The sequence below is a fragment of the Gallus gallus genome, chromosome 15, assembly GCF_016699485.2.
Source record: "Gallus gallus isolate bGalGal1 chromosome 15, bGalGal1.mat.broiler.GRCg7b, whole genome shotgun sequence".
In the NCBI taxonomy this organism is placed as follows: Eukaryota; Metazoa; Chordata; class Aves; order Galliformes; family Phasianidae; genus Gallus; species Gallus gallus.
In genome coordinates, this window is record NC_052546.1 from 4,648,896 (window position 1) to 4,663,492 (window position 14,597).

The 14,597-nt window shown below is 55.5% G+C and overlaps 1 protein-coding gene across 15 annotated transcripts in view; it reads left to right on the forward strand.

Annotated features, from left to right (window-relative positions):
• NCOR2 (nuclear receptor corepressor 2) overlaps nucleotides 1-14,597 on the forward strand; it is a 165,353-nt gene that overhangs the window by 70,857 nt on the left and 79,899 nt on the right. For all 15 annotated transcript variants that reach the window (XM_015275620.4, XM_040648356.2, XM_040648360.2 and 12 more), the window contains 2 exons: nucleotides 5,527-5,706; nucleotides 8,899-9,012. In XM_015275620.4, coding sequence (XP_015131106.1) covers nucleotides 5,527-5,706; nucleotides 8,899-9,012 — 294 coding nt within the window. The remainder of the gene's footprint in view (nucleotides 1-5,526; nucleotides 5,707-8,898; nucleotides 9,013-14,597) is intronic.

A 14,597-nucleotide genomic window follows, 5' to 3' on the forward strand; every position in this document is an offset into this window, starting at 1 on the left:
TGAGCAGTAGATCAGAAATCCCCGTGGCTTTCTCCTGGCATGTGGTGGGAGAGCATCCATTAAACAACCCCGCAGATGTTAGAGCTAGGAAAGGCAGTGTGTGGTTGGTGAGGGGAGCTTGGGGCAGCAGTGGGAGCAGCAGCTGCTGGTGTTCCCAGGGAGCCCCCATAGTTTGAGGAGCAGCTGCAAGAAGTCAGGGCCCCGGCACTGTGCCCACCAGCCCAGCCCTTTCTTGGTCACCTCCAGAGGCAACAGTGTTGGGCCTGGCTGGGTGCTATGGCAAGCAGGAGAACCAGGCTGGTCCTGCAGCACGCCTCAGGTGCTGTGGTTGCCATCAGAGGTCTCTCTTGATTGAGTATCCTTTTCCATCTTACATAGAGTGGTTGGGTTGGAGGGGACCTTAGAGATGCCCCAAGCCCTGTGTGGGCCGGGTGCCCCCCAGCTCAGGCTGCCCAGGGCCCATCCATGGCCTCGGGCACCTCCAGAGATGGGGCACAACAGCTCCTCTGGACACCCTTCCGAGCTCCTCAGCGGCACAGTCTCCTGCATCCGGGGTAGGACAGCTTGGGCGGTCGTTGCACTGGGGAGAATGGAGGAAAGGAGCACGAGCCGAGCGGCCCTGAAGTATATCTCACTTGCAGTGATTAAATAGAGCTGTCTTCATTCATTCATTCCCGTCTCACTAAATCGGATGCCCTTCAAGGCAGCTTCCCGACGGCAGCGCCGTGTGCCGCCCTGATTAACTCCCCGACAAATCCCCGCTCTGCTGCCTGAATGGACCCCGCAGGAATTTGCATGGCTGAGGAGTCCCCGCTCGCTCTTCTGCGTCCTTCCTCCTCCCCGGCAATGGGAGGAAATTTAAATGTTTCTGAAGAGCGACATTTCCATTTCAAAAGCTGTTCGCTCAAGTGCGTCTGGAGTGGGATTTCTCTCCCCCCCACTCCTCTGAATGGGAGCTTTAGAAGTCTCATTTCCTCTGCTTGATAACACCGGGCTGAGAAGGGCTTTTGTCTTCTCATTTCCCCTCAGTTTTTCACTTTTCAATAAGCGCTGTTTCCAGAAGCTGGCACTGTGGGTTTGCCATCCCCGGGCTGGAGGCTGCACCTGGTGGGCCCGCTGCCCTGCGAGCCGGGAGCACCCCGAGCACACGGAGGAGGACGAGCGGAGCCATCCCCGCGGTCCTTTGCATACGGGGCTCGAGGGCTTCTCCTAGCATGCTGAGCCCCGGTGAGGACACGGCAGGTTTCCAGGGGGCTGAACCAGCACCCCAAAACTGCATGAGAGGGAATGTGCCTGCAGGGATTGAGGCTGAGCCGGGAGGCTGCATGCTGTGTGTGCTGTGCGGCGGTGCGGTGAGGATGGTTGCTGCTGCAGAAAGAAGCTGGAGGTGCATATTGTCCTCCAGGTGACGGCCACATGGGGCCGTGTCACTGCATCCCGCTTCTGAGGAAGCCTGTGGGTGCGTGTGCTGAGCGGTTCCTGTGAAGCCGGTTCTGTGTAAGCGGGGTGGCACTGAGCCTGGCTGTGGGTGCTGGGTGTGATTGGAGGCGGTTTCACAGCTCGCGGTGCTGCAGGAGCAGCCCAGGGCTCACACATCCCCTCGTGCTTCCGTTCTGTGCCATGGTGTGCTGGGGCTGCCTCTTCTTTGCCCTCACAACTGACGTGTGCTCATCGGGCCCGGGCTCTGTGCACGCAGGAGGTGGGCTGGCTCTGCGTTTCCAGGGGAATTTGCTATTGCTCGGGGCTTTGTCCACAGGACCTTTCCCACATACGGGTTTGCATTGGTGCTGTGTGTTGTAAGGCAAGGAGCCAAACCCTGCTTTGTCCCCCGTGACTGGGCAAGCTCTGCTTCTTGAAATCATCCCCGACGTTCCTTCCTGGCATTCCTCAACCCATGCTTTGTATTCCACTCCCCTGCTGGGTGCCCGGCTCAGCTGCAGGTGTTTGCTGCTTTGCTTCGTCCTTCTCTCAGAGGCAGTGGGAGGTGCAGCTGGCACAGCACTGCCTGCAGCTGGGCAGCCCCGTGGTGCTGTGCTGTGCTGGTGGAGCTGCTTGGAGAAAGTGCTTATTTTCAGATGGGAGACGTTGGGCATTCCTTAATGAGAGGTGGATGAGATTTTTGCAGCAAGGAGACGGGTAGGTGAGAATTCATCACCCTGTGACACCGGTGGGGAACATCTGAGTTCAGCCCAATGATTATCCACTAACATGGAAACGCCAGGCAGCAGTGGGAGGCACAGCGTCCGTCTGTCGGTGTAACGCCTCGTGCTTTGGTCGGCACCGGCACAGCGAGGCTTTCCAGGTCTGCCCTGCTCCTCGCAGCCTCTCCATGCACAGGGCACGCTTCTGTAATGCCCTGTGATCCTGCAGCCCGCAGGCAGCATGTTATGTGTGCTGCCGTGGAATGGCTTTTTTTGAGCTCCGACAAGTTTTGCAAGAGCAGATACTGTGCTTTGGTTAGTGCGTGTAACTGTAACACCAACTGGAGAGGTTCTACGCCCTCCAAAATCTGCTGGAGGGGCGGGGAGGGAGGGCCAGCATTTGTTCTTGCTTTTGCAACTCAATTGCTTCAAGCTGTTGAAACACTGGGGAAGTTTTTTGACCTACTTTCGTGAGAGCTTCAGAATCGTTGGGATATTTTCTGCCCTGGCTCGGTGGAATTCAGCTGAGTTACAGGGGAAAGGAATGTCGTACGCCTTCTCCTAAAGTCACATTTATTTAAAGAGAAGAAAAAACAACAAAACATTAAAAAAAAAAAAAAAAAACCAAACCTTTGTCTTCAGGCAGCCCCTCCTTCAGCACCCTGAACTCCCCGAGCACGTGCTGGGCTGCTGCCAGGGGAGGCCGTTGTTTCTTTGGGTCTCTGCCCCACTGCTTCCTTCAGCACCAGCTCTCCTCCTGCAGCACTGCCTGCCCCCCGCTCGCCCACCCTCGTTGTCATACAAATCACATCATAATAAGGCCGGGGATAAACAGGAACTACAGTAGCTGTTAGCCATGTATAAAAACAAATTGCATGGAAACAGTATAATTACTGAGAAAATATCAACTTGAGTAATGCAGTAATTGCTTTCTTTCCTCCAGCAGATCTGTTCCAACTCTCCTGTCTCGTGCTGGTTTCAAAGTCTGTGGCTTCACGTTAATAAGGAGAATTTTGTGTTTCTCACTGCGCGTGTTTAGAGTGTGGGTGCAGTGCTGTCTGAAGTGCAGGCGTTGCTGGGGGACATTTGGAGCAGGGAAGCAGAGCAGCAGCAGTGCGAGCACAGCCGGCCCTGCCCATGGGACACCCTGGGTCCCTCCTTGCGCAGCTCCAGTTTGCACCGTGCCAGGCAGCTGCGCTGGAGCCATTTGGGGTCCCCAGCTTTCCTCCTGCTGCCCTGGGCAGCAGAGGCTTCAGAGCAGGCAGCAGCCCTGTGTGATGGGCTCGAACCCCTTCTCTATCCTGGCTTGTCTTAAAATCTGTCACACTGTGCCCTGGGGGAGAGAGGTTCCCTCCTCAGGAGCCCCACAGTGGGACCCTTATGGTGCCACCTGCTGGAACCCAACCTGCTCCCAGAGCCCACTGTGGGGCTGGAGTGGGTCTTGCCCCTCACAGACCTCTCCTCTGACAGTTCTGTGATGCAGAAGAGGGGCTTTTCCATGCCTCGTGTGAGTCACAGCTCTGTGCTTTGGGCTCTGCAATTGAATGGGTGAGACTTCTTTACCTTCAGTTGTGTGTTTTCCTTTCTCTGCTGCTCCTTACTTCCTTTATTTGGGGAGGTGCTTGTGAAGTGACAGTGACCAGTTACTTGAGGTCTGGGGACATTGCCTCTATTTATTGCTATCATCATCTCATAATGAGTGATGCTGATGGGTTCTGTGCTGTAACTTGCAGTTGTTTGCCCTACTCAGCTTTGCTACTATTTCACTTCAGGTTCTGCAGGGTAAAACGATACCAGGTTTCCAAAGGGGTGACGCCAAGCAGCAGTGTAAAGATGCCCTCTCTTGCACATTGGCAGGGATGAGAGAGCACCTTTTGTTTGCTGTGCCCAGTGAGAAGCCTTTCTCTGTGTTTTTGGCAGGCAGCCTTCTGTCCTTTAGAAAAATGCACCAGCTCCAAGCCATGGCTGCTTTCTGTTCCTATTCCCTAATTTGAACTAGATTATACAAGCAGCTCATTTGTCTTTTGCTTCTTGTGGCTGTCCTGCTGGTATTGACTTAAAATGGAACAGAACAGCCAACAGCTCACCTGTGGAAAAGGCACTGAGCTTCACCTTCCTGCTGCAGCAGAGCAACCAGGTTTGCTATCTGATCCCGGGGAAGTAAAGCAAGACAGAATCTGCTCTGTAGGGCTCCAGAGAGTCAGCTGGAGAGCACTCAGGGGTCTGTGCTGTCCTGGTGTCACTGAGGGCATCGCTGCACGCTCCTGCACAAGGGCCGGCCGGGCTGGGTGCACAGCCTGCAGCCTGGTCAGGAGGTGCAGAACAATGTGGGCTTTGTCCCTGTGCTGGGACTGAAGTAGTGAGGCTGCGCAAACTTCTTCACTTGTTTGCTTTCCCTGTCCCTCCCCTTGGAGCAGCTGCAGGGTGCTGTGCGCAGTTTAAGGTTAGGGACCCAACTGCAGCTCCTCTTCCCCACTTCCTGCCTCCCAGGGATAAAGAAATCCGTCCACTCACTATAAGCAAATGAACAGATAAACCTCTAATTAAGGCACTGGGAGGCTGCCAGGTGGGAGCGTGGTGCTGTGGGTCGGGTTGTGCCGGGTCCCCTTGGGCCTTGTGTTCATCAGTGCTATGTGAGCCCACGTGAGCACGCAGCTCGTGTTCTTAGGAGGTGGACTTCTGGGTAACTGGGAGTTTGAGGGATGAAGGGTGATGTGCAGAGGAGATGCTGGGGCTCTGGGATGCTCATGGAACGCTGGCACGGTGGTGTCAGCACAGGTGTCACTTTGCTGGAGCAGGGGCTGAGTGCTCCTGTGTTTGCTATGAGCTGGGAACAAAGGGAAATGAGAGCTGCCCCCTGCAATGACCACAGAGGTATTGCCAATCCATCTGCTCTTGCTGATCTGAGAGCTTCTTTACCTGGAATCTGCAAAAAGCTGTTTTCTATCAGTTCTGTTCATTTTTATCTAAGCTGACTTCACCTGTCCCTATGGTCTTCGTCTCTGGAAGGGTGTGTTTGTCACCTGCCACTCGGGGCTCCCCCCGACTCTGCCAGGTGTTTAACAGGGTGCAGAAAGAGCTGAAGGGGTCCCTGTTGTGGGTGGGTTTGGGTCCATGGGGATGTGGGCTCACTGAAGGTGCAGGCAGTGGGATGTGCTGCTGCAGGATGCCCAGGAGAGTAAGCCGATGTTCTCTTGGGATGCTGAAGGTCACAGCACAGGGTGCTGATGGCATTTGGCAGCTGGTACTGCTTAGCCCTGCAGGTTCTCTGAGGGCTGTGTGTGTCCTAAAAGGCTGGGAATGGGCCAGGGAGCTCGTGTGGGAGGCTGAGAGGAGAATCCCGAGCCTCCCAGCACAGCTGACCTGCAGCTTTTGTGCTCCCCAGGACCGTGGCCTGCCTGGCAAGCTGGAGCCCGTGTCTCCCGTCAGCCCCGCGCACCCAGAGGCCGAGCTGGACCTGCTGCCAGCCCGGCTGTCCAAGGAGGAGCTCATCCAGAACATGGACCGCGTGGACCGCGAGATCACCATGGTGGAGCAGCAGATCTCCAAGCTGAAGAAGAAGCAGGTAGGAGGCTGGGCTCTGTAGGGCAGCTCTTGTCTGTGCTTCTGCTTGCTGACTGATGCCTTGTCCTTTCCCATGTGCATCCGCATTGGGGAAGTGGCGGTGCCTGTGCCATCAGCATAGGCTGTAGCCATGTTCTTGTCCTGGCATGGGGCACGGCTGCTGTGCTGACAGTCTTGTGTGGTCTGCCTTCCTCTGCATGAGAACGTGCCCCAGCTGAAGGATCACCTGCCTTATTGTAGCCACGTATGCAATTACCATAAATCCATTAAGGGATTAATATGACAAAACCTTGGGGGATGCCTTTGAAAAACCCATGGACTTAAAAGCTTTCACTTCCTAAAGCAAATCACTTCTGTGTCTCTCTTGCCAGTGGTTTTTCACTTTGCTTGTGGTAAATTTCTGGTCTCCTGATGGCTGCTAATCCCAAACTGCCTCTCCAGAGGTGCATGCGTGAAGAATTTCTGAATGGAGTGACTGGGTGCTCAGACTGTCACACTGTGTGGGAAACAGGGACGAGTGCAGCTCCTTGAGGATGTGCTGGGGCAGTGGGAGCAGAGGGGGCAGCGGTCTCTGCTTTCAACCCACACTGAGGAAGGATGTGCAAATTGATCATTTCCTATTGCTGGTGATGTGAGGGGCTTCCAGGGGGGGCAGCATGCCTGGCGTGGCAGCAGCCTGAGGCCTGGTACCTGCAGGTCCTCAGCTGGCTTATCTCAGGGATGCCGATGAGCTGCTGTTGAAGCTGACGGGAGCAGCATATGCTCCTCGCCATTAAAATCAAACTGTCCTTCCATAAGGAAATAGATATTTATTGTTGGCTGCTTGCTGGTTGATTTCTTCCCTCTGAACGAGTTCTACAATTCTTCCTCCCCACAAAAATGCTCCGATGAGTGGGGAAGAAGGTGAAGATGGTTGCTGGCAGTCATCCCCTCCACTTTTTTATTTTGGCACATGGTAGCAAACCCATTTGGTACACCCAGTGCAAATGTCTGCACAGTGTGGCTGCTGTCCGCTCCCCAGGAGAGCGCAGTGCCAGGCAGGGGGTCCTGCCTGAGGTTCTGCAGGATCGCTTTGTCCGTCTGCATGTCTGAGCTGTCAGTGCTGGAGGAAGGCGAGGGAGGGGAAGCGATCAGCCTGTAACAGATTCACTCCTCCTGGAGCAGGCAGCAGAGCAAGGGAGAGATTGTGCACAGCCGTGATTTCCTAATGCGTTTCCCCTCTGTCTCTGGGAGGCCTTCTCAGGGTAATTAAATGCACTTGTAAGGAAAGGCAGCGCAGAAGAAAAATACAGCACCCCACCATCCTTCTCTGCTCAGTTGTGCCAAGAATGGCAGTGAAGGCTCTGCCCGGTGTTGCTGACAGGAGGGGTTTCGAGAAGGACAAGGCTTGAGCAAGCTGAGAAACCCTCCCCAAATCCTGCGCACCCCTGGCAGAAGGCTGCTCTGATCAGCCATCCCCTGCTCATTCATGTGCCATATGTGCTTCAATCTCTCATTGAGTTTGTTCTCCCCCTCTTTCTGACAGGGAAGGATAATCTCTATGCATTTATTCCTGGCAGCAGTACTGGGGATCTTAACAAGAAATAAACTGCCGGGCTTTTCTTCCCAGCGGTGCCTGCGGCTCCGTGGAGCTGAGCTCGGCGGAGGGCTGCTGGAGTACAACACTCCCACCTGGTGATGGAGGTGCAGCTGAGCCCTGCAGCCCTGCTGGGTTGGGGAGCTGAGGGGCGTCAGTGTCCTGCGGGGTTCCCACCAGCTCTCCCACAGGCTCTTTGGAGGTAGTTTGCAGTAGCACATGGTGTCTGGAGGCCCTCTCCTCCCCTCTGGGTTAGAGAATCATTGTGGTGCCCACTCCAGCTTGCCACGCTGGGTGCATGTTTGTGCACAGCTGATGATGATGTTTTGTTCCCTTCGTTTTTGCTGCTCTGGCTTTTGGGAGGAGGAGGGGACTTCGGGGCAGTTACCACTCAGGGTGGGGAGGGAGTGAGTGTGGAGCCGTCAGGTCTCATCTCCCATCCTGCTTCTCTCGCTGTAAAGGTCACAGTCCCAGCCTGGCTTTTGTGGCAGACCTTTAAGAAATCCATTTAGCTGTGTCTGAGAACCTTGACCTATTTCGCTTTGCCATTTCCCACAGCTCCCAGGGGTAGCTGTCGTGTGCTGGACCTGCTGAGGTCAGGTTTGCTGTTCCAGTGGGTGCTGGTATCCACAGAGTGCCCGTATCCATAGCCTCCAGGATCTGGCCCTTTAATAACTGTACTGTGTTACACCGTAGAGAGCAGTCTAATTCTCTACTGTATTCCAGCTATAATTAGATTTGTATTTTTTTCTCTAACGAGCTGCTTTTAATGAGCCTCCACTTACTGGCAAACTTTCATTTCCTGATATGCCATCAAATCCTCTTGTCTGAAATCAATTACAGCAGACCCGACCGCTTTGCGGGATTTTTGTGGGTTTCCAGAACAATGCAGCCAAGTTTTGGACATTTTTACCCAAATATTTTCCCCCAGAGGAGGGGAGGATTGATGGATGCCTCTGTGGGAATCCATCCCTCGTGCTTGAGCTCCTGGTTCAGGAGCAGGGTGTGATGGAGTGCCCTCACCAACCTGAGAGCACCGCGGTGCGGGAGGAGTGAAGGCTCAGGGGGTGCCTGGGGCGCTGATGGTTGTTGGCAGCTTTGCACCGTGGCTTAAGTGTTTTCTTGGACTGCATCCTACAGCCCAAGTGTTACTCTCAGCTAGAGTGAAGCTCTGGATGAGTATTCTATAGGGACCGGTCATCCCAGGGCGTCTCCTCCAGGCACAGCACCAGAAGATAAAACTGGTGATGGAGAGCAGCCGTGCTCCATCCCTTCTTCTTCTGCTGCTCCCCTTGCAGGCAGCAGATCCAAAGACAGGCAGGAGCTGCGGTTCCCCTCTAGGATTTCTAATAAAGCCATTATTCCTAGCCATGAGGCTGTCCAGGAGGCCTGCTCAAGGCTGGTCCTGTTGTCTGTGGTCGAGGACAGACTGCCTGGACTAGGACAGCGTTGTGCATCTGTCGGCAGCTCTCCTCCCTCTTCCTGTCTCTGAAGCTGCCCATGGTGGCTCCCAGGAAGCTTTTTGTATTGGTCATGGTACCGCAGAGAGTCTCGTGTGGACGGGGATGGCAGCGTTTCTCGCTGTGACTCACTCTCCTCCCCCCTATCCTTCCACAGCAACAGTTGGAGGAAGAAGCAGCCAAACCACCAGAGCCTGAAAAACCCATCTCCCCCCCTCCTATCGAATCCAAACATCGCAGCTTGGTGCAGATCATCTACGACGAGAACAGGGTGAGTCTGGAAAGATGGAAATTCAAATGTGCGGTCGTTCTGTGTCATCCTGGCCTGGGCTGGGAGGGTCTGGTGTGGGGCAGATGGGGATTGCCCTGGGCGCGTTCCTTGGTGAAGGCTGTGGGCAAATGTGATGGATGGAGCTCCGTCGGGAACAGTGATGATGGAGGGCTGAGCCCTGGGGTGCTCTCTCCGCCGTGTGGATTTAGTGCCATGTGAGAACCTGCTTTTGTAGTGTTTCCTGCGGTAAGTGTTAGATTGGAAGCATTGGAGCCCTGCCTGTTAAACAGCTTGCTTTATCCTCTACCCTGGAGTGAACCTTGTGAAAAATTGCCTTTAATGATGGGCTTTGGCTTGGTGGGCTGCACAGGTGGAGAGGGATGTCCGTGCTGCTCCAATACTGGCAGCCAGCTACGAGCCCTCCTGGCTGCCCCTGGGCCGTGGGGCTGGTGCAGAAAGGATATGCAATAGTGTGTATTTGATGCTGGAAATAGCATTAACAAAGGTCATGCTGGCATCACTGCGTTTGGACCTCAGCCTTGACCGCTTGTTTGTTGCGCTCCCCATCGCCTGCAATAGCAGCCTGAGGAGATGTGAATTTTGCTGTGTGCTTTGGAGAGATGCTGGAAAATTGGGCCCTTTGAAAGATAATCAAGCACATTCATTTTCATTTAGGTGTTGGATAAAAAGGATGATTTTGCATAAAAGGAAAACTACCAGTCGCTAATTATTTTGAATTGCGAAGCCTGAGATTTCACTGGGAGCTGCAGAAATCCAGGTGCCTGATGCTAAAAGAAAAGAAAAATAAATCACATACTCTGTGCTCGCAGGCAGTGCCGTTTCCCTGGTTGTAGTTTTCCCATCTGCCTCTCTCCGTTAGCAATAGGAAGTAAGTGAAAGCTGAGGGCAGCATGATTGAGGTGTGAGCACACAGCAGAGCTGGGCTGGCCCTGCAGAGCTGGGGCTTGGAGCCCTTCTGCCCCACAGCATGGCCGGGCGTCCTGCCCGGGAGCCTTGGGCTGGGTGGCTTCTGCCTGCCGTGCAAGGGTTGGGTTCACAAAAGGAGACCTCAGATATTTTCATTCTTATTCTGTTGACCTCATCCTCCCTGGATGCTGTCGTGGACCTGGTCTACGTGATGTGGAGAAGAAGCAGGTGTTGGTGAGGCAGGGAAGGAAAGGTGATCTTCAGAGGCTGCATCTCTGACGAGCTGCATTGCAGCAGGAGCTGGCTCAGAGCACGGTCCTGCTGGGCCCCTGTGTTACTGTGTCCCCTCTGCTCTGTCCTGCCCAGCAGCAGGGCCACGCTTGTCCTCTTGTCTGTCTGAATCCCCTCCACTTCTCTGTGTGGTCTCTGGGAGAGTGAAGACTCCTCCCACTGAGAGCAGCATGTCAGCAAGCTGTCTGCGGGCAGCGGGCTCAGACCGAGCAGCCCTTCCCTTCTGCCTGGTAGAAACCACAGAGGGCGGTGGCAGGGTTCCTCCTTTGGGGAAGACACGATCTGTGCACGGGCTGCAGAGCAGGCAGAGGCTCTGCCGTGTCCTTGTCCTGCCTGCAGCTCGCAGTGTGGGCTGGTGGGCGGCTGTGCAGAGCGGTGCGGGCAGCGCGGCTCGTGGCATCGCTGTGGGAGCAAATGTGGGACTCGGGCTATTGCTGTCCCCCGAAGGGCAGGCTCGGCTCTCAGCCGGGCAGCTCTCTGTTCGGAGCAGCAGAAGGGCCCTGGCTGCACACCTTTGGAGCGGAGGTGCTGCCCGGCGCAGGGTGCCGGCCCGTTCCCAGCCCTGTGCTGAGCGCAGCACGAAGCAGAGAGCGAGAGCCGTGCATGGGGGAGAGGAGGTTATGTGAGGACAGAGCAGCTAGGAACGCCGGAAAATCGAGTTAGCCAGCCGTTCTGTGACCTACTTTCCTTTTGGCGATAGCTGTGGCTTTTCAGGGGTGAATGGTTTCTAATTTTAGCCCTGGTTCAGCAGGGAGGTCTGTGCGTTTCCTCCCCGCCGCGCTGGGACGGGTGAGTGCTGGGCCGTGGGCTGGCACTGCCTGTGCTGCTGCCCTCAGAACTGCGTCGTGCTGCCCGTCCCACCTGCAGCCCACGTCCTGTGTGCGACTGGAGGAGTTCCTCAGCATCGGAGAGCGTCGCTGTGGAGAGCCTGACCTGCAGCCCCTCCTGCTGTGCTCTGCTGGGCAAGTAATTGATTTCCAGAAAAAAAAATCAGTTGGCTGTACAGATTGTGCTAGGGAGGGAGAGGGAGAAGCTCTGGTGACCACGATGGAGCGCTGCGTTGTCAGGAGATGGGAGGATGGTGCTGAGCTCCTGGAGACGCCGGATTGTGCCGGGCATCCCACGTGCTGCCTGGGGCTGGCAGCTCTGCACAGTGGGCATCTCTGACATGGAACTGCGCTGGCGACCTTTAGAGCCATCCCTGTGGGAGAGAAGCTGCTTCCTGCAGGGTCTGCCACCTCTGTGCTGGTAGCTATGATACAGGCTCTTCGTGGGCTTTAATTCGCTCCTCTGGGATGCATTATGATATCGAGAGAATTTATCTTCCTTCCACGTCAAACCCCTGTGACCAGGGCACGTCCTCTGTCTATATTTTTAGCTGTGGTTTTATCCTGCTGAGTTGTTGATGGGCTTCCTTGCATCCCCCTTCCCTCGGAATCGATTTAGCATACCTGGCCTTGAAGACATTCCTGTGCTCAGGGTTCTAATTAGCAGGTCCCTCATTAGGCGCGCAGGAGGGCAGCGCCGCTCTGAGCTGTACCAGCGTGCCTGGAGCAGCCTTTGTGTTAACCCTCCCTAACGGCCCCTTCGTACCCTGGCTCCCCATCAGCTCCCGTGTGCACTGTGCTTCCTGCCGCTCTCCATTCCCTCGCAGAAGGAGAGGTCACCTGAGGACATGGTGTGACTTGTCCCCACGTTGGCACGGGGACGCCGGGCGCTGCGACCCACAGCAGCACTGCACCCTGTGTGCTGTGGGGCCGTGCTGCCCTGCTCTGCTGTCAGCTCTGTGAAATACCAGGTTTGATGCAGTGCAGGCAGGGGAAGCAGGCAGCCCCGTCTGTCTCGCTCTGGGGATTGAGTTGGTGGAAATCAATAAGATTAAATTTTAATTCGTTTTCTGTCTCGGTGCATGTTCCTTCAAAAGGGCACAGCTATCTATCTATAAATTCAGCATTATGCTGTAAAATTGGAATTCAAAGGGTTGGTTTGAACTTTTTCCACCCCCTGCTGCTGTTGTGTCTGCGCGGAGCGTATTCCTGGCTATCCGCTTACCCTCATCTGCGCTCATAAAGCATTAATGCCCCATCCATAAATAAGGGAATAAATAAATGAGCGCTTTTAGCATTGCAAAGTACAATCTAGCTGCTGGCTGCTCGGAGCCACGGAGCGTGACTCAGATCCCATGGCGATTTTGTGTCTGTATAACTGATTTTCTATGAACTCCTGATTTACATGAGAAAGGGAAGAGTCGGGCCTGCATCACCAGCACGGAGCTGCGGTGCACAGAGCCTTATCAGTGAAATGACTTTTGAACATTAAATGTGCGGGTTTTTCTTCCAGTCCTGGTTGATGTGGGTAGGCAGGACGGGGCAGTCTGTGTTTGGCTGCTGCAAGAGCCTCGTTTGTTTTGCTTTTGATCCTGCTGATATTTACCCTGGGATTGCCTCACTGCAGCTCGGTGGTGCACGAGGAACTTCCCAATAGTCCAGGGGAGAACGGAGAGGTCAGAGGTCGGGTGCTATTAGTGCTGCTCTGTAACATTAAGGGTGCCAAAAAGATGAGATTTGAACTTGGGAGCGTAAGCCCCGCGGCACAGTGCCTGCTCCTCGGATGGGGTGAGCGGACTCCTCCCAGCACAGCCTCAGTCCCTTTGAACCTCTCCTGCCTCAGCATGGCACTGCAGCAGCGTGGTACTGTGCTGTGTGCAACGGCGTGCAGACCCAGTGCCTGTGGTTCTGCCCTCAGCAGTGAGCACATGGTAGGAGCAGCGCCCACAGAACGTGGCAGCAGCCCCAGGCAGAGGTGGGGCGGGGCTGCCGGGGTTGTCACGCTCTGCACAGGATGCCAGCCCTGATGTTAGCACGTCGACCCTTCCCTTGGTTTTTGTGTTGGTTATGATGAGTCATTTGTCACCTCCGTGGCATGCAGCCGTGGTGGGGAGTCCCTGGAAGTGGCACTGCCACCGCTCTGCAGCGGGACAGACAGGGCTGTGAGGGGAGAGCTCGGGAGGGGGATTGTCCCATGCGGGGCAGCACACTGCTGGGGATTGGCTCTGGGGGGTGGGGGGTGAAGAGGTTGGTACCCCTGGTCCTAGGAGGGAAATCCTTCCTCATAGAACCATTCAGGTTGGAAAAGACCACTAAGAGCATCTAGTCCAACTGTTGGCCCACTGCCCCATGCCCACTGACCACGTCCCTCAGTGCCACATCCCCACAGCTCTAGGACACCTCTGGGGATGGTGACCCCCCCCCCCCCCCCCCCCCCCCCCCCAGCTCCCTGGGCAGACCATGCCGGTGCTCACCACCCTTTCTGAGTGGCTGACCCCATGGCCATCACCTCTTGCCCATGAAGCCAGCGCTGTGAGTCGCACTGTGCTCCCAGCAGGTCAGCACACGGATTTTCCTTTTAAATCCTCCAGTGTTTGCCTTTCTGCACCCTGCAGAGCGCTGCGGCTGTGGTGTCTCGCCTGAGGTTTTTCTGCTGTTTTCAGTGACACCACTTCTGAATTCCATCCCAAACAAGCTCCATCCCAGCCTGCCTGCTTGGCATGCCGGCCCGGCCGCTGCCCGGGACGTGGTGCAGAGCTGCTGGCCGACTCAGTGCTGCTCCCTGCGCTGCTGGCTGTGCCGTATCGCTGTGGGATCCCCAATGGGAGCGCTCACGGCCCCCAGCACGCCGGCTGACTGCGTCCCACGGGGTGCTATAAATAATGCTGGGAGCACAGTTCAGCGGCGCAGAGCGGTATGGGATGGTGGCTGGAACCATTCCAAGAAAGTGCCGCCTCCTAATTTCAGATCCTCTTTCTCAAAATAACCCCGTGTTTCCTTCACTTCCATTTTTAAACTTCGCTTTAAGAAGAGCCCCGTGAGGTCCCGGCCGCTCCGGTGCTCTCGGTGCTGCGATGTGCCATGGGCTGAGATGCTGCTCTCCTGCACGCTTCCCCCTCCTCATTCTGTTCCACTGGAGCAGAGGACCTAACGTTTCCTTAAAAGGAAGCCAAATGCTTTTTAGGCTGATTGACCTTTGTTGTTCAGCTGTGCTTCTCCATCTCCACCTCCGTCCCTCTGAACACATGTGCAGAACTGCAGTGCCGGGGGCTTCACCTGTGAGTGTGGATATGCCCCAGAGGCTGTGCCTGCACCTCAGACATACATGTGCCACTGCTGTGCTGCTGGAGCAGAGCCACTCTGATGTAAATGGGAGCAAAATTTAGCCCCAGGGCTTTGGTTGTGCTGCAAACGCTGTGCTGAGTGCTGTAGCAGTATTTCAGGACTCCATACCGAATCTGGAAAAGGGGTCATTAGCTGCTTGCTGGGGAGCAGCAGAGGGGCTATAAAACCAGTGGGGATCTTCTTGCATCTCACCAG